This window comes from Eumetopias jubatus, unplaced genomic scaffold (genome assembly GCF_037043125.1).
Source record: "Eumetopias jubatus isolate StellerSeaLion01/CBP00866 unplaced genomic scaffold, mEumJub1_p1.0 scaffold_5, whole genome shotgun sequence".
Taxonomy (NCBI): domain Eukaryota; kingdom Metazoa; phylum Chordata; class Mammalia; order Carnivora; family Otariidae; genus Eumetopias; species Eumetopias jubatus.
The window spans coordinates 145,964,143-145,982,207 of record NW_028274811.1 but is presented as its reverse complement, the minus strand read 5'-3'; the positions used below and the strand labels follow the sequence as shown (position 1 = coordinate 145,982,207).

The window sequence follows — 18,065 nt, the reverse complement described above, 5'->3', positions numbered from 1 at the left end:
ATTCGCCCTTCACATTTGGCAGTGGGAAATCGATCAAAAGGTCCTTTTCTAGGTGAAACATTCAGCTCCTGCCGCCCTTGACTGCCGGTTAGTGGCAAAAAGGGGGCGGAGCCTCACTGCGCAAGCGTCGTCTCCTAGGCCCGCGCCGGCCACAGCCCGGCCTCGGCCCGAGGCGTGTGCGCCTGCGCGGAGCCAAGGGGCGGGGCCGTCAGGCGTCCCGGTTGCTCGGATACCTCCGTGAAACAATTGCTGCCGCTGGCGCTTCCCGGCTGTCGCTAGAAGGGGCAGTAGGCCCTCACTGTCCGAAGAGCCCGAGGAGGAGCGGGTGGGAGGCAGGGCGGCCCGGCCCTTCGGAGGCGCCCGCGCCCCGAGGCTCACGGGCCCGGCCTCCCCCTCCACGCAGCACACCTTGATTCTTCCCAGCCTGGTCCCGGTCTGCGGAGAGCGATGCCGCTTCCCGATACCATGTTCTGCGCGCAGCAGATCCACATTCCCTCGGAACTGCCGGACATCCTGAAGCAGTTCACCAAGGCTGCGATCCGCACCCAGCCCGCCGACGTGCTGCAGTGGTCCGCGGGGTAAGCGCCTGGGATGGCCGGCCGGCCGGTCCGCGGGACGGCTCGCGCCTCCTGCCCTCACACCTGGAGCACTGCTCCGACGCATTGGTGCTGTCTGCGCCTGAGTATCTATCTAGGAAGCATCACGGTTGATTGACCTTCCCAGGAATTACTGCAAAGTGTTCACTTTCCCACAAAGGAATGACACCTCCATTGTTGGAGAGTGGTACTTACTCAGACTAACACTTACAAAGCAATTGCATTGGGCAAAAAGTTTCTGCATTGTGTTATAAAATCAAACTACTACAGTCCCTTTATTTGTAAAATGATTTTAATAAGGAATCTTGTAAGGCTAAATTCCTCATCCTAGAGAATCCTCCCAGGGTTCAGGATCTGGTTGAGTTTATTAGAACCAAAGCGACGGAGGTCATATTGGGGTAATTATTCCAAGGCCGCTAGAAGGTTAAACTTTGCCCAGCTTAGTTCACTGAAGGCAAATGAGCCTTCACTGTTTCTAGCAACAAACATCCTGTTTTCAGGAACAGACATTCGTAATTTTAAGGTTACAAAGTTAACAGACTTTAGAACCATTAAAATAAACCCATTACGATTTTTTTTAAGAAAAGTTTTTATTTTTTTATTTGCGAGAGAGTGAGAGAGAGAGAGCCCAAGAGGGGGGAGGGTCAGAGGGAGAAGCAGACTCCCCGCTGAGCAGGGAGCCCGATGCGGGACTCCAGGATCATGACCTGAGCCAAAGGCAGTCGCTTAACCGACTGAGCCACCCAGGCGCCCAACCCATTTCATTTTGAAAGGAAAGCTCTTCGTCCCTTTTCAGTAGACAGAGTTAGAAACTCAATTTTATGATCACAAGAACCAGTATAAAATTAAATGTTTTGGGACACCTGGGTGGCTCAGTCAGTTGAGCGTCTGCCTTCGGCTCGGGTCATGATCCCAGGGTCCTGGATCCAGCCCCACATCGGGCTCCCTGCTCAGCGGGGAGCCTGCTTCTCCCTCTCCTGCCTGGCGCTTCCCCTGCTTGTGTACACACACTCTCTGTCAAATAAATAAATAAAATCTTTAAAAAATTAAATGTTTTAGTAACTAGCATGTCAGATTTCACTGACCTCTAAACTGTATAACCAAGGTGAATTAGTTTCCTGTGGCAACTATAACAACCACAGAATTTGATGAATTAAAACAACAGGCACGCATTCTCTTTACAGTTCCGGAGGCCAAAAGTCCAAAACCAGTTTCACCTAGTTAAAGTTGAGTTGTCAGGCCTTCTCTCCAGAGGCTCTAGGGAGACTTCAATCCCTTGCTTGTCTTTTCCAGCTTTCGGAGCTGCATTCCTTGTATTCTTTGGCTCATGTTCCCTTCCTCCATCTTTAAGGCCAGTACTGTGGCATCTTCAGGTCTCTCTCTCGCTGCCTCTCTCTTCCAAGGACACTTGTGATTGCATTTAGGACCCATCAGGATAATTCAGGATAATTTTCCCATCTCAGAATCCTCTCTCCCTCTACAAAGTCCCTGACACCATGCAAAATAAGATCCACAGATTCCAGTATTGGGACCTGGGTGTCTCTGGGGCCCTTACTGAACCCACCACACAAGGCTACCTGTTAATCCAGTGCTTTGTCTTGTGACAGACACTTCTGTCAGTTGCTTCTGAGAGATTCTCTCAAGGTTCTTGCCAAAAAAATTACAGCCTCTGTTTTTAACCATCATCCAAGCATCAATAAAAGATGGGACACACGAGAGTTTATTTGTAGTCAACAGGACATTCCAAGATTGAATCATTTTTTTTTTCCCTTGGGACATTAAATTTAAAACGTGTAATTGAGCACTTTCTGGATGTTCCATGCACTTAATTTCTCTCAAGAACAATTTTGGGGTTTAGGAGAAAAAGCAAGCTTTATTCACTAAGCAGTGTGTGTGAAATGGGCTCGGATGTGTCCCAGCTGTCAGAAAGGAGAATCTGTTAGGGAGGGATGTTGCTCAGAAGAGGGCAAATTGGTCTTTGAGGTTAAGACAAGGCAAGGGCATTCCGGGAAGAAGAGCAGCATACCAGCAAAGGGACGGTGACAAGAAGAAAAAAAAAAAAAGCTAAAGACAAAGCAGAGAACCAGGAATCACAGGAAGGTACCTGTGGTGGAAGACGGCTGGAGGCATTCAGGTAAACCTCTTCACAGAGGAGGCTTTCAGGTGGTGGAGGTGACTCAGCCTTGCTAGTCATGCCGCAGCTAGGTTCTGTCACCGGTGCCTCATGCAGTGTGACTGGAGTGAGAACTGGTCCCCTGCTGAAGGCTGCTTTCTGCTCACACGTGCCTCCAGGGAATTAGCATCAGGGGGCTCGCCCCTAATGCAGGCTTTCTCAGCCTTGGCACTGTTGCCACTTTGGACAGGGTAATTGCTTGGGGGGGTGTGTGGGGGGAAGGTGGGGGTGTGGGAGTGTCTGGGCGTAATAGGACCCTTAGCAGCATCCTGACCTGTACCCACTGGAGGCACCATCCATCCCCTCTGGTGACAACCAAAAATGTCTCCAGAAATTGCCAGTGCCTTCCTGGGGAGGGGGGGTGGGAGAATTGTTGGGAACCACTGCTTTAGACGCTGTGGCTTGATCATTGAGGGGGAGGAAGGAATCAAGTCCCCGGAATAAGTGAAAACCCTAATTAGGAACAGTATGGCAAAACTATGCCCCCATGCCCCCTCCCTGTCACCTTAGATCTTTCTGTTCACCTTCGTCTCCCACATTGCTGCCCTTGTTTTGACTTTCCCTCAAACTGTTAGGTCAACAAAATATGGATGGGGAGAGAAAAGGGGATGAGGTGTAACATTTCTTTTAGCCTGTCAAGTATCTATTTATCAACAGCTATCTTTGTTACATAATCAGAGATGTTTCTGATTATTCATATCTTTTACATGATGGCCTGTGGCCCTGGTGGATGATTTACTATGCGTTTTCCTGAGTATATTGTTTCTTTTTTGTTGTGTTAGTCATTGGAGTGGCGAATGACGTGGCTTCAGCAGCCGGCCACCTCTAGCACGCCTGGCACCCTTTCCTGGTCCCCGCCAGCCAGAAGCTGGTGTGTGCCCCCTCCTGACTTGTTGCTCTAAACTGTTTCCATACCCCCCAACCCCCAATATAAGCACTAATATCTGCATCCCAGAAAGGAACAATTAAGGGGAAAAAACACTAAAGAAAATTACTAAAAAAAAAATACTAAAGAAAATACCAGGCAGGAAAAGTGAAGGATGGGGGGGGGGGGGAGGTGTGGCATCTGACGTCATGGAGTGGAGTGGTTGGTCCCCAGCAGAGCAGACAGGTGACTTCCCTGATCCAGGACCCTGTAGGGTTGAACAAAGATGGTTGAAGTCAACCCCCTTGGAAAGCAGTAGGGCCATGTGAAGGGAAGACCAAACACTAACTGTCAAAGTAGAATGACTGGACCATGACCTTGCCCTTGGGTCACTGGGTTCTGAATCTCCCACCTCCTTTGGCAACAGGCCAGGACCCCTCCTAGCATGTGCTTGATAAGAATAGCACATGTTTCAGGAGCCCCCCGATGGCCTGGTGGCCGAGCAGCATGTCCAACCTGTTGCAGCTTGAGCTCGCTGCTCCTAGGAGCCCTATGACAGGGCCTGCCATTGTGGGCTTTGCAGACAGAGAAACTGAGGCACGCAGAGAGGGTTACGTTGGGGAGCGGAGTGGAGGAGCCATGACTGCAGCCCCGCCCTCGGACTCTGGTGTCCCTGGAGGTGTCCTGGGCATTGTCACGCTCACGTCTTGTTTAAGAAACCGCGTGAATTCCAGTGTTTTCTGGGTACTGATGAGCCTTCAAAGATGTCTGTTGCTGTTAGGTATTTTTCAGCTTTGTCCAGAGGAGATCCACTTCCTGTCAAGGACAGAATCGAGATGCCCGTGGCCACTCAGAAAACAGACACAGGCCTGACTCAAGGACTCCTGAAAGTTTTGCACAAGCAGGTAGGAGGGGGTCTCTGTTCTCCGTCAGCTTCACAAGATACAGCGTGGCCGCCGCCAAGGCACATGGCAGACTCGCCGGCTCAGCTTTGCAAGGCCAGCTTTCCCGGTGCACACCTGCCAGATTTCTTTAGAGGAGGAATCTGCTGTGTTCAGTGGCCTTTTTCTAGTTTAAAGAACCCAAAATAGCTATTCGTGATTAGATGGTAGGCAAATGAAATAGAATTGCTTTTAAATACCAAATTAAAACACTAGATGCTGCTGGACTAAAAGTCTGGAAATTCAACTCCCAAACGGGGGCTACAAGTCTCTTCTTGAAATATGCTCATAAAAATTGTGTACGTGCTTAAGAAATAATCTGCTGCCGCCTTCCTCTGAACGACAGAATGCCCTTTGGCGTCCGGTGTGCAGTGTGGTCCAGAGAGCCTGGGTGGGGGCGAGATCCTTCCTGGCACGGCCTTGCCCAAGAACTGAGGGCCGTCCTCACCCGCCCCACCCCCTTGCTTTTAGAGAAACCAGTTAATAGGGAGGGTATCACCCAGTCAGGCTTGGCATTCCTGATGACTGTGTCGTGTTGCTAAAAGTGACATCAGTGGTATAACCTTGATCTTAAAGTGATTTGTCCCCATTATACATTTTGACATACCGTGCTTCTCTGGTACATTGACTTCTGAAAATAGGATTATTCCATGGTTTTCTCTATCTTAGGGGAAAACGAATAACCATTAGAAGGGGTAACTTGGGGAAAAACACGCTAAAATTGCTCAGAAATTTTCACATAGAATGCTATTAGCAGATCACAAGCATTACCAATTTTCACAGATTATTTAAAAAACTGGAAGGAATGAATTTCTTTCCAATTTTAAGGTTTCTTCCATTTAACTGTTAACATGTTTAGCGGGTTGGGTCTTAAATGTTTTTATTTTATTTATTGAAGCTTATTTTTTGCTGTGAAGTGTTTTGCACAGACAAAAAGGAATCCTATACCCAGTCTGTGTATGCCCATTTTACTCAGCCGTAACATCATGCCATGTTTGCATCACAGGCCTTTCTCCTTTTGAGAAGTAAAACAGGCCAGTATCAGCTTGCTGCCCCCTCCCTGCCCGCGTGCCTCCTGCCGCACACCTTCCCACCCTGCTTTCCCAGGGCTAACCATGTTGTGAGACAGAGTTCATCTTTTCCCTGCATGCGGTTGGGCGCTTGGGATATGTTTAAATATTCATAAGCATTATCTTACTTCACAGGTTTCTAAAACTTAAAAAATATACTTATAGACTTAAAAACTTACAAATTTCATCATACTGTGTTTTCTCTATAGTGTAGCCACAAGCGGTATGTGGAATTAGCAGATCTTGAGCAGAAATGGAAAAATTTGTGCCTGCCAATAGAGAACTTCAGAGCGTTGTTGCAATTGGATCCTTGCGAAGACAAAATGGAGTGGATAAAATTTTTAGCACTTGGATGCAGCATGCTTGGTGGGGTACGTACCTACAAGTAGCATATGAATAATTCTGTGCAATCAGGGGCCTGGCTTAAAAGTAATGTCGGTATTTCAGTAACCGAAAGAAACACTTTCACTACTTTAGTAACTTTGTTTGAGAGAAGCAATTCTTTTTCAAGTGCCTGTTGTATTTTTAGGCTTACATTTTTTTTTAAAGATTTTATTTATTTATTTGAGAGAGAGAGAGAGAGAGCAGAAAAGCAGCAGAGGAAGGGGGAAAAGCAGGCTCCCTGCTGAGCAAAGAGCCCAATGCAGGGCTCAATCCCAGGACCCCGGGATCATGACCTGAGCCGAAAGGCAGCTGCTTAGCCAGCTGAGCCACCCAGGCGTCCTGTAGGCTTATAGTTATTTTAATTTGCAGAAGTTAAATACTTGGGAATGCTTCAATTTTAAAATAGTTAACAGTAGATAAAACATATAGATATTATGACAACGCACTTAAGTGTTAGAAGAGAATGCATCGGTGACTTTTTATTGAACTGCCCATCATTTGGTAAACAGATAACTGTGTTCTCCTCATCTATGGGAAGAGGCGTAAAATTATTTTATATTTGAGTTAAAATATATGATTAGTCGCCAACAGATATGGTGCAACTTTGGCGGTGTTGAAGTATGAACCTTGGGAAGGAAGACAGAGATGACCCTCCAGTTCCCAAAGTGAGGGGTCGCTGAACCAAGGAGGGGTGAAAGGGAAGGGCTGGAGTGCGAAGATTTGGCAGGACTTCTTCTTTCTTTCTTTCTTTTTTTATGATGTTCAGTTAGCCACTGTGTAGCATCTCCTTAGTCTCAGATGTAGTGTTCAGTGACTCCTTAGTTGCGTGGAACACCTAGTGCTCTTCACCATGCACGCTCTCCTCAGTGCCTGTCACCCCGCTACCCCATCCCCCACCCGCCTCCCCTCCGAGACCTCGGAGTCCATAGTCCCTCATGGTTTGTCTCCCCCTCTGAAGTCTCCCCCCTCAGATTTCCCTCCCTTCCCCTGTGGCCCTCCGTGCTATTGCTTGTGTTCCACATATGATGAAACCATATGATAATTATCTCTCCCTGCTTGACTGACTTCACTCAGCCTCATCTCCTCCAGTCCCATCCATGTCGATGCAAATGATGTGTATTCATCCTTTCTGATGGCTGAGGAATATTCCACTGTTATATGGACCACTTCTTCTTTAGCCATTCATCTGTTGAAGGACATCTTGGCTCCTTCCACAGTTTGGCTGTTGGGGACATTGCTGCTATGAACATTGGGGTGCAGGTCCCTCTTCTTTTCACTACATCTGCATCTTTGGGGTAAATACCTAGTAGTGCAATTGCTGGGTCATAGGGTAGTTGTATTTTTAACATCTTGAGGAACCTCCGTACTGTTTTCCAGAGTGGCTGCACCAACTTGCATTCCCACCAGCAGTGTAGAGGGTTCCCCTTTCTCCACATCCTTGCCAACATTTGTTGTCTCCTGTTTTGTTAATTTTTTTGGCAGGACTTCTTTGGGAATCTGGAAGCTCCCTCTTCAGCTCCAGTGTTTGAGTGTCTGTGTGAGACACCGGGGGCCAGGGAAGGGAGCGTTACCATTTTATATGTGTGAAGAAGGGGCTCCCTCCACTGCAGAGCGGGGCCCTTTTCTCACCCCTACCCCCCCTTTTCTAAAGATTTTATTTCTTTGACAGAGAGACACAGCGAGAGAGGGAACACAAGCAGGGGGCGTAAGAGAGGGAGAAGCAGGTTTGCCGCGGAGCAGGGAGCCCGATGCGGGGCTAGATCCCAGGACCCTGGGATCATGACCTGAGCCGAAGGCAGACGCTTAACGACTGAGCCACCCGGGCGCCCCTATCCCCTCCCTTCCGTCTTTGGACCTCAGAGACTGGATAATTCAGTCCTCGCTTCATGGCGCACACTCAGCTCTGATGTTAATTTTTAGAAGTCACTTTGTGGGGGAAACCCCCATGGACCCTACGTGATCTCGGACACACTGACGTGACTGCCTGCACTCTTCCTCTGTGCCATCCCCCTGCCTCCCCAGCCTGAAGCAGCCACCCTCCCAAATCTCCTGCTTCCTGTGGGCCACATACATACCCCAAGAAATACAGTCTTTAATTTTCGTGGGTTTTAGCTTTATGAAAAGCTAATTCTGTGGTTAGCAATCTTCTGGAACTTGTATTCATTCCCAATTAGATTTCCATCTCCCTCCATCACAGGCTGTTGTAGGTCATTCCTTGCCTCTGCTGTGTAATATCCACTCCGTGAAGAGACCCCTGTTTACTGGTTCTCGTAATGGCCCCAGTGAGAACTGCTGAAACCCCAGCATGCAGTATGGTTGCTGCATACCGAGTCACCTGAGTGCCCAAAGGCAGTGTTTCCGTCAGCGGTAGAGAGGGCTGCCGCCCCCGGGCTGATTTGTGCCAGGGACCGTCCTGCAGCAGAGCGGGGCTCAGACATAACCAGGGGCGTGGGGTGTTGGGGTGGGAAGGACAAAGACAGATGTACCTACTGAAGATAATTTCACGTCGCGTTGTTCATCTGCAACTCTGTGAAAGCAAGATTTTAATACTGTAAAATGAATATCTAATAGTAGAATTAATGTTTATGCTTTGTGCCTTTAACTGTGAAATTTAGATTTTAGCAAGGGTGAAAAAGAATTTTCATATTTTGGGGATCCATCTTTGTAATGTTTACCTCCCCGATCACGAAAAGTAAGCGCAGGATTTAAAACCAAGCCGGAGCAAGAGAGAGGGTTTCTTGTCCATGTGTCGTGTGGGACACTAGGTGGAGACATTTGGTCACCTTCTGGACTGAACACTGGGGAAGGCACGAGAAAGCCTCCGCGCCTCTCCTTTCCTCCTCTACTGTTTGTCACCCTTGCTGGTCAGTGTGGGGTCCGACCTGTCCCCTAGCTGGGCCACCTCGACAGTCGTATCTGCTGTGGGCTGTGGACTCTGAGGCCAGACTGTCCGGGAAGGTCCCCTCTGGTTCACATGTCTGTGTTGCGGGGAGGGTTGGGGGAAGGGTGAGCGGGAGGTGTCCGAAGTGAGGGTGTCGGCTCTGCCGTGGCCTACCCCCCGACTCCTGCCTCCAGTGCAGACAGCCCTGGGGCGGCCAGGCGCAGATGGGGAGAAGCCACTGTGTGCCCACGTTGGCCGGGGGAGCTTGGAGGTACACCAAGACAAAGCTGTGACTTGGAGGTGACGAGGTGACAGTTTTGGTGTCCTTTGGCATCTTAGCATTCATCTTTATGCAGTTGTTCCCTGCAGGGCGGGGCGGGGAGGGGCAGAGGGACAGGGAAAGAATCTCAAGCTGACTTTCCACTGAGCGCGGACGCGGGGCTCGATCTCACGACCCTGAGATCACAACCCTGAGCTCATGACCCTGAGATTATGACCTGAGCCGAAATCAAGAGTCGGACGCTGAACTGACTGAGCCACCCAGGTGCCCCTATCTTTATGCTTTTTAAAAAACCTTCAAAAAAGGAGGAAATGGAGAAGTGAAACACGGGATGAGTAATTTACATTGGATCACTACCCGTCCCCTTCTCCACGTAGGATTTCTGTTACGTTGGAACCTAGCTGCTCTGTCAACACAATAGGCTCTATTTCTGCTTCCTTCATCCCCGGCCTCTGCATCTGCATGGCCGGGGGCAGATGCACTCTCCGTGCTCTTAAATTTGTCTCCGCAGTCACTGGTCAGATGCACCCAGCTTAAGGTCTCTACAAAGACTAGACTCTCTGCTTACATTTGAGAGTCGTCTGTACCCTCCCTCCCTCCCTCCCTCCCTCCCTTCCCAAATGCTTGTTGAGCACGGCTTTGTGCCGGGTCCTGTTCTGAGAGCTGAAGATTCGGGAGTGAACACGATAAGCAGGCGACCTGACCCCCCGGAGTCGACTGTCCGTCCACTCTGTCCTGCCCCGGAGCACCGAGCACTGCTCTGCGTGTGGTGTTGGGAGCTAGGAGTGGGGCGAAGGGGCAGTGGGGCTGCCCTGGGCAGATCATGCTGTGCAGAGCCTTGCCTGGCTGAATGATAACATTTTATGTTGTGACCTTTATCTTTACATCTCTGCAGCACCGGCAATGATCCTAAGCATTAAAGCCGTGGATCAAAATCCTCTGCTTTGTTTTTTAAGCACGAAGATCTTTTTTATTACATAAAAAAACTGAGAAGGAAGTCCCGTATCCCCTCACCCCCCGCCCCCCACTGACTGAGAAATTCCATGATGACAAACCACCAGCCCAACTCTGTGAGGCTCTGAGAAGCACTTTGGACTTTGTTCATCACAAGAACATGTCCCTGTGTGCAGGGGCGAATGCGCACGTGTGCAACACAGTCTTCCGTCCAAACACGTTGCTTTGAACGGGCCTCACGTCTAGAGTTCTCATCATGGGCTGGAACATTTGGAGCCTTTGTCTGTGTTCTCCTTAATCCTCCCAGCACCCCTCTGATTTAGGGCCTGTTCTGGGAACCTCACTGCGGCTCAGTGACTCAGATTAGAAGTGGTTGAGCAGGATTTGAATGCAGACCCTGAGTGGGTGGGGGAAGGGCCCCTCGCTAGAGAAGCCGTAGCCCCAGTAGGTGTGTGCCGCCCACAGGTTGGGACACGGAATGAGACATTTCCTGTCTCAGAGAATAACAACTCCTAAGGATGATCCTTAATATCATTTGCTATCCAAAAATGGTTCTTACCCTGAAAAGCTCTCAATGTCCGCCTCCCAACGGCCCCCGTGTTGGCATTCATAGAGTATCCTCCAAGCACAGCTGTGCCTCCATCCCATCCCAGTGCCTGGGGGCCCAGTGGTAGAGGCAGTGTCCCAGCTCGCTCCCCTCCTGCTTTCCATTCAGCTCCCCCAGCTAGGCCGCTAAGCCCATTCTGGGGTGCCATGAACATTCCGTTTACGCTGTGGCCACGGAAAAGATACAGCCACCCCCCGTGGGGGGGAGCCTCAAGCCACACACTTGCTTGGTAGCTGCCCCCTGAAGTGGGAAGTCTGTCCTTGGGCCCCCAGCACCAGTCACCCCATTGCGGAGTGTCCCACCCCCCGGGAGAAGAGAGTTGGGGTGCACTCCGCCCCCACGTCTCCGCTGGCCTGGTCGCTGCTCACACATGGGGGCCCTGCATCCTCCCCTGGATGGCGACACTGGAACGAACTGGCTTCTCTGGAGGACCGCGTCCCAGCCAGGTGGGGGGTACCTGTCTCCCACCCTCCCCTGCCACGAGTCCACAAACAGAACCGCGTTTTAGATGAGAAAAGACCTGGGAGGGTGAGGAAGTAGGTGCAAAGGACCTCCGGCTTTTTAAAAGTGGACTTTGGGGGGCGCCTGGGTGGCTCAGTCGGTTGGTTGGGTGACTGCCTTCGGCTCAGGTCGTGATCTCGGGGTCCTGGGATCGAGCGCCGCATCGGGCTCCCTGCTCGGTGGGGGGCCTGCTTCTCCCTCTCTCACTCCCTCTGTTGCTCCCCCTACTTGTGCTCTCTCGCTCTCTGTCAAATAAATAAAAATAAAATATTTTATAAAAAACAAAAAGTGGAATTTGGGGGTGGGACCCCTGCTTGCAATGCTGAGCTGTCCCTCCTGAGTGCCCTCAAACCACACCTCGGAGCCAGGCCCCCTCTTCTTTTGGACAAAAGGGTCCCCGCAAGATGTGCAGATTGTCACCTCCCGGTGAGCTGGAAGTGCACTGGCGGAGGTGTGAGCTGGCTCTGTGTGTCATCACAAGAGCAGCTACGATTCTGAAACAGATACCCCACAGAGCTGGAACCCTCGAGATGCTCAGGAAACAGTAGGTGTCTGCAGGCCTGTTTTCCTCTCACGTCTCCGCCTCAATCTCACACGCCGGCCCAGGCTGAGACGCTTGGCCAAGACCAAATGCAGCTTGGCAGCCCCACCTCCCAGCACAGCTTGTGTCCAGGAGGGCGGGTCGGGGCAGGAGGCTGGAGGAGGGGCACCTGCCCAGGAGGGTCTCCTGGCTGGCGAGCACGTGGCCTCCCTGCCGACAGCCCTTGGGAGCTGAGGAATCTGGGTCCAGGAAGACAGGCTTGCGGCGGCAAAGCCAAGCCAGTTGCTTTAGGAATCCTTTTGGATATACAAATTGCCGCACATCTCATCTCGTCGTCAGGAACGTTCGCCCTGGTAACGTCATCGGGCCTTTGCAGAAGGCAGTGACGCTGGGCTCCTTTGATGCATGTTTTCCTTAAATACCTCCGCCTTGGAAGCCTTTGCAGCTCGGTTTCGCAGACCTCATCTGCCTGCTGATTGCTGTGTGCCAGCCGCCTCCTTCCCCGGCTCCTTCCCGAGGCTCAGTAATGACTCTCTCCCGCTGTGACGGATGGAAAAGCAAAAGCTAACATAACTGCACGTCTCGGAAAAGTTTCAAGGGAGGAACATGGATCATAAAACGTGCAGCTCTGTTTTCACCAAGTCCTCTCAAGGCCGGTGCTGAGAGGAAGGGGCGCGGGCGGTGACCCCGGAGAAAGCACCTGCTGGGCAGACAAGGCCGCTTCTCCCATCGGAGCATCATTTTGCCCCGGGGTTAGACTAACGCCAGAGCTGCGCCATCCATGCCGGCCTCGTGCCACGGCCACGGCCAGGGGTCCCGGGGAGTGTGGGAAGGGGTTTTCCAGATGAGCCGAGCCCCAGCTGTGGTGATGGGGGGGAGCTCCGGGCTGATCAGGCAGCAACCCCCCCTCCCCCCCCCCCCGCCGCCCGGACAGGGCAGCTCCCCCTGAGAGCCAGCCCGGTGCTCTTCGTGGTGCTGGGGTGTGGCGGTCCTGCGGGCTTACCTCGGGCCAGCCACCCAGCCTCTCTGGGCCCCTGGACGTCGTTTTAGTCCTTTCCCCCCGTCTCCCTGCCGAGGCAGGAGGGGTTTTCCCCGATATGACTGTGAGAAGCTGGCCAAGCTCCCGGGGAAGCGCCCTGCCGGCAAATTCGGTGAGGGTGGGAGCAGGTCCATCACCAGTCGAGCCTCCAGAGGAGGCCCATACCCTGGCCACCACCCCGATTGGAGCCTTGGATGACCCAGCTAAACAGTGCCCAGACTCCCGACCCACAGACACGTCGGGGTAGGAAACAGGGCTCCAGCCATTTGTGCGTCCCTAAGGGTGTCAGGTTTGTTCCCTGCACACTGTCACGGTCCCAGTCAAGCAGGTCTGGGTGTGACTCTCCCCACTTGGGAAGCTTTCCTCTGTGCCTGGCCCACCTGTGTTTTCCTTGCTTTTCCCTCCTAAGTGCAGCCCCGTAAGTGTCGACAGCCTGCTCTCTGCAGGGGCAAAGGGTCCTGACTGGCAGCGTGAGCCCATGAATGAGGTGTAAGTGTTTCCACCGTGGCTGATTGCAAGCATGCAGGCTCTTGTGAGATCACCAGGGATTGGGTACCACCCGTCTGCCCTCCTGGCTCGGGGGGAGGGTCTGCATGCTCTGAGCATGTGCCTTGTAGGAGTGGGACGGCTTCTCCAGGGGCTGGCTTTCAGGCTGAAAGCCAAGGTGTCCGCCAGGGTAGGTGGGGTGACTGACCCAGACAGAGAGAAGGAGCATGAGCGAGATGCACAGTGTGCAGGGGAGAAAGGTCTGGTACTTTCTGGAACCGAGACAAGGCCTGGAGCAAGGCTAACCCCGTGTGGAGCCTGCATGGAGGCTGATCGCAGGTGGGCATCAGGACAGCTCACGAGGCCGGCTGTCCTAGAGCCCCCCCCCATAGGTGGCACTTCCCGTTGGTGACTGATAGCTCCATCCCCGGCTGTGTCACGGCACTGAAGGGGCTGGGGAGTTCTGGGCTGGCTTAGGGCCCCCCTTTAAGGAAACTGACGCTTCCTCATTCCCATTTTAATATAAAATAAAACCTGTGGATTAAAATTCTTTTCAGGCCTCTTGATCAAACCTTTCCTCTTTATTTCTTTGTTTATGGCAAGTGTAAATTCACCTAGTTCTTCATTTCGATTGAGAGCATACTGGCTGGAGAATTTCTGTAAAATATGCCCAGGCGCTGATTCTGCTGGTGTCTTATGCTTTCACTGTAGTGATTCCAGGTAGTAATTGTCTCCCCCCCTGGTTTGTGGTGTTTCTAGTCATTGAACAGTTCGATGAAGCACCTGTGCGAGATCCTCACCGCGGACCCCGAGGGCGGGCCTGCCCGCATCCCGTTTGAGACGTTCTCCTACGTCTACCGATACTTGTCCAAGATGGACTCGGACATCCCTGAAGTGGACACGGAATCCTATCTCGCCACTTTAAAGGACACTGTGTGAGTATGAGCCCTCCCTGGAATTCCCGTGCACGGGCCGCTAGAGAAGGTCCTTCCTCTCTCTGCTCTCAGGTACCTTTGCTCCAGGGCATCCGGCCTTTGCCAGGAGGGAGAGCAGCACACGTCGCGCTCCACATGTCCCCAAGATGTCCCCAAGCCGTGCTAAAGAAAGCTGAACCTCAGGAGGCAGCTTTTCTTCCGCGTGATCCAGGGCAGTGCTGGACTGGGAGTCGGGTTCTCTTTATCCCGTCTCTAAGAAAAGTTCATCCAGAATTGATCTTGATTCTTCAGTCCAGTGTGTCCAATGGTTTAAAATCACAGCATGTCGAAGAGTAAGATAGAAGGCGCATCTCAACAGCCCCGCAGGTGGGGGGTGTGATGTCACGCCTTTGCTCCCTGGATGTTTGTGGGGTGACTCCTGTGCCCCCGTCCTGCTCTTCCTGAGAGCGCACAGACGGGGGACTCTCAGACCCCGCCAGCAGGCAGGGTGGAGGGCCCTGAGAACAGGAGGGCAGGCGGGGGGAGGCGGGACCCTTGGCTGCTCGTCACCGCCAGGCTCGGGTCCCTCCTGCCCTCCCGCACCGTCCGTGCCCGGGGCGCCAGGGCCAGCCCCGGGGACTCCCTGCTGCCGCCTCGGGCGGCTCTCCTGGGCTCCGCCTCGCCCCTTCCAGCCGTGTCCTGGCCTCCCTCCTTCAGAATCCCTGCCCTCCCCCCGCCCGTCTCCCCCTCTTCTGTGTGCCGTCCACTGACTTGCCCTCCTCCTCCCAGGGGACACTCTCTTCGTGCCCCGACACACCCAACAGCCACAGTTCTTGGGGACTCAACCCTCCCCTCTCCAATGTCCCTGCGGGCGCTCACCTTCCCCTCCTCTGCAGCCACGCTCACCGGCCCCTTGCCCTGCGGCCTGGCTCCCCATTTCCAGGGCGCCACCCTTCTCTTTGCTGATTCCTCCAGTACCACCCCCAGCTGCCCACCAGTGGTGAGCCGTGGGAGGGGACTGGCGTCACGCCCCCACCAGACCTGCTGCCCTCCTGAGTCTGACCTGGTGCCCAGCCCAGCTGAGCGGTGCCCCCACTGTGACAACGGAGAAGAGTTTAGAGAGGGAAGCAGGTGGTGGGTTCTGGTTGGAAGGACCCTCCTCCCCCCCCCCACCCCCCGCCCCGCGCCCCAAGGCATGAGACTTCTGCAAAGGTCTGGACAAAGAAGGGCGAGGCTGTAGGGCTGCCCCAGATTTGGGAGGCTAACTGGACTTGAGGCGTGGCTGCCAGGCTTCCAGGCCTGCCCCGAAGGGTGCTGCTGCCTCCCAGGATGCCACCTGTGGCGGGGAGGCCTCGTGAGCTGGTGGGCCTGCGGGGTGACCCTGGGGGTTGTCCAGTGAGTGCAGCCGGGGCTGGAGTCCCCCCAGGTGGTGCCGGCTGTGGCAGGGTGAGGAGGGCGCTGGCTGGCGGGGGCGCAGCTGGAGCTCCAGGCTTTGAGGAGGGGGGTGAGCATGAGGAGGTGGAGGAGGAGGAGGAGGAGTGACCCTTGGACAGAGGGCACCAGGAAGGGGGGTGCGGACACGGGTGGCCATCGCCCAGTGTGGCCCGCTGCAGAGCTGTCCCTTACATTGTGACCTTGGCAGTGGTGATTTCAGAGGAGTCGTGGGGGCAGGGGAGTCGACACAGTGCAGGCTCCAGCTCCCCCAGATGACCCTGCAGACGGGGGGGGGGGTGCGGCGGTGGGCCCCTTGAGGGAGGGGCTGAAGGTAAAGGAGAAGCACACTCAGTTGCCGGGTGGTTGGGGGGTCAGGTGTATAACCTGGTGCCTTGTGCATCCCGACATGGACAGCCCCCTCAGAGCTCACAGGAAAAGCCTGAATGCACCTGGGTACCCCAGTAACCCATTTTGGAGCAGGGCACAGAGTTCGTGAGCTGGGCTTGTCTAAATCTTACAACTTCTGCTCATCCATTGAGAGCAAATCCATCCCAGCAGCAAGCGCCCGGAAGGCACACAGGACAGGGGCAGCGGAGTTTAGTGGGTGAGTGCTGTGGCCGGCTGGCCTGGGTCAGAGCACTCCTCTCCCCACCCGCTCCCCACCCACCTTTGTAGAGGGGCTGACTCGGCCCCTCTCTGCAGTGGGAGGGACTTCTGCCTATTCAGTAATCAATTCACTCAGTCATGCATTCATGCATTCATTGCTCATTTCCAAGAGTGTTTCAGACCCATCCACGCGTCCCTAGTGGAAGGTGCTGGACACTCAGGTACTGATGAGCCGAGGGCATGCATGCAGGGTGACAGGCTGGGCTGCGCAGGCCGACCAGGGGCCCTGGCCGACAGGATGCCCTGGGGGCCGACCCGGAGGTGGCTTTGCAAGGACCAAGCCTGGGAGGCTTGGGAAGCCCCTGGAAGGTTGAAGTGGCCCCTTCCTGTTTCCAGAAGGATCTGGCATGGTGCGTTCATGGCGAGATTTGTTCTGTAGCCATTAGCTGGTACCCGGGGTGAAGAATCAGTTCACAAGGGAAGTCCAAAGAAGATCCCACGTGGTGTTTCTCTTCCATCACTTGGTTAGTGGCTCTTCCTTAACTGGGGAGATACACTGCAGCTGAGCCTCCATTTGCTGTTAGCACAGCTAAGGCAGCAGGCCCACTTTCTCTGGCAGCCTGACGAGAGCTGTCGGGGCCACCGCGGCGGGAAATCCTCACGCCCAGGAGAGCAAGGGGTCAGGGTGACAGGCACCGTCCTCCAGCATTCTGTTCTTCACCTCTAAGCAGCCACAGCGAGAAGCTTGGACACCTGTGATTCCCCTGGGGCTGTGAGAGATGGTTGCTGTTTATGGTAAAATGTGGTTTAGGACCGCTAACTGATGTTTCCCTTTACCTTGAAAATACGAGCCCTCGAGATGGTTCTCCTTTCCCCCACCGACATAGAGAATGAATATTGTTCAGCATTTTTACATCCACGGATGTTGGCAGCAGAAATGTGCTAATGCTCACCATCTCTTAAGAAATAGAAGTATCTATAGATAAAAGAAGAAAAATCGAGGGACATGCAGTTGGCAATGCCAAAGTTTCATAGACTCAAGACCTTTGAGTTTCACTGGACCAACTTTTCCAATAGAAGGATACTTTTATTTCAGTAGTGACTAAAATTGGAGTGGCCAATAAAGAAGAACGTATAGTACTGATTTTTTCCATGTAGAAATAAATGCCCATTTTTGTACAAGAAAATATAACGCTTTAGTTTTAGAGGTAAGAATTACTGATTAGAAATCGGAAATCATCTATTTTTCTAAGTAAAACCTTTAAATTAGATGGCATTTCATAAGAATTGTGTTGTGTGCTGTGAGAAATGACTAATAAGTGCCTTTATCTGTTTTCCAATCTAGAGAATCTAGAAAGAATGGCATGATAGGACTTTCAGATTTCTTCGTTCTGACGAGGAAAGTTTAGAAAACCTCGAGAAGAAAACTCAGAAGACAGAGACCATTATTACAGAGAAGAACACTTTTTAATATCAAATAGTGCTTTTTAAAACCTTGGCACCAAATACAGTTTGTCTTTAACCATATAGGTGTGTTATGTGAGTTTTTCTCATAGTGGAAGCCCAGTGTGGTCAGTGTGTCCTGGGATCTACTTAATAATTGCTCTTCACCCTGTTTCCTGGCAGACCCTTACATGGAAAAGATTCGTAGCAAGAAAATCTTTTTGAGTAAAACAATCTATTTGGATGCTACGGGGGGCGGGGGGAATGGGCAGTGTAAAACTGGCTGTTCTTTCTCCTCCTTGGAAACTCCTGACCAGCAGGAATGCTGATGTTTGCTCCCCGGACAACCA

General features: G+C 52.7%; 1 protein-coding gene across 1 annotated transcript; it reads left to right on the top strand.

Moving 5' to 3' along the window:
• The first annotated feature begins 447 nt into the window (after positions 1-447).
• Positions 448-17,681, top strand: ROPN1L (rhophilin associated tail protein 1 like). Its single transcript, XM_028122659.1, has 5 exons — positions 448-578; positions 4,416-4,539; positions 5,855-6,016; positions 14,078-14,253; positions 17,618-17,681. Exons 1-5 carry the CDS (start codon positions 448-450, stop codon positions 17,679-17,681), a joined length of 657 nt encoding a protein of 218 aa, XP_027978460.1.
• The last annotated feature ends 384 nt before the right edge of the window (positions 17,682-18,065 follow it).

Excerpts from the sequence above, each read along its gene's own strand:
- ROPN1L (XM_028122659.1), top strand. The coding sequence starts at position 448 with ATGCCGCTTCCCGATACCATGTTCTGCGCGCAGCAGATCCACATTCCC. Across the intron at positions 6,017-14,077 it reads GATGCAGCATGCTTGGTGGG|TCATTGAACAGTTCGATGAA; the intron begins GTACGTACCTAC and ends TGGTGTTTCTAG. Across the intron at positions 14,254-17,617 it reads GCCACTTTAAAGGACACTGT|AGAATCTAGAAAGAATGGCA; the intron begins GTGAGTATGAGC and ends TTTCCAATCTAG.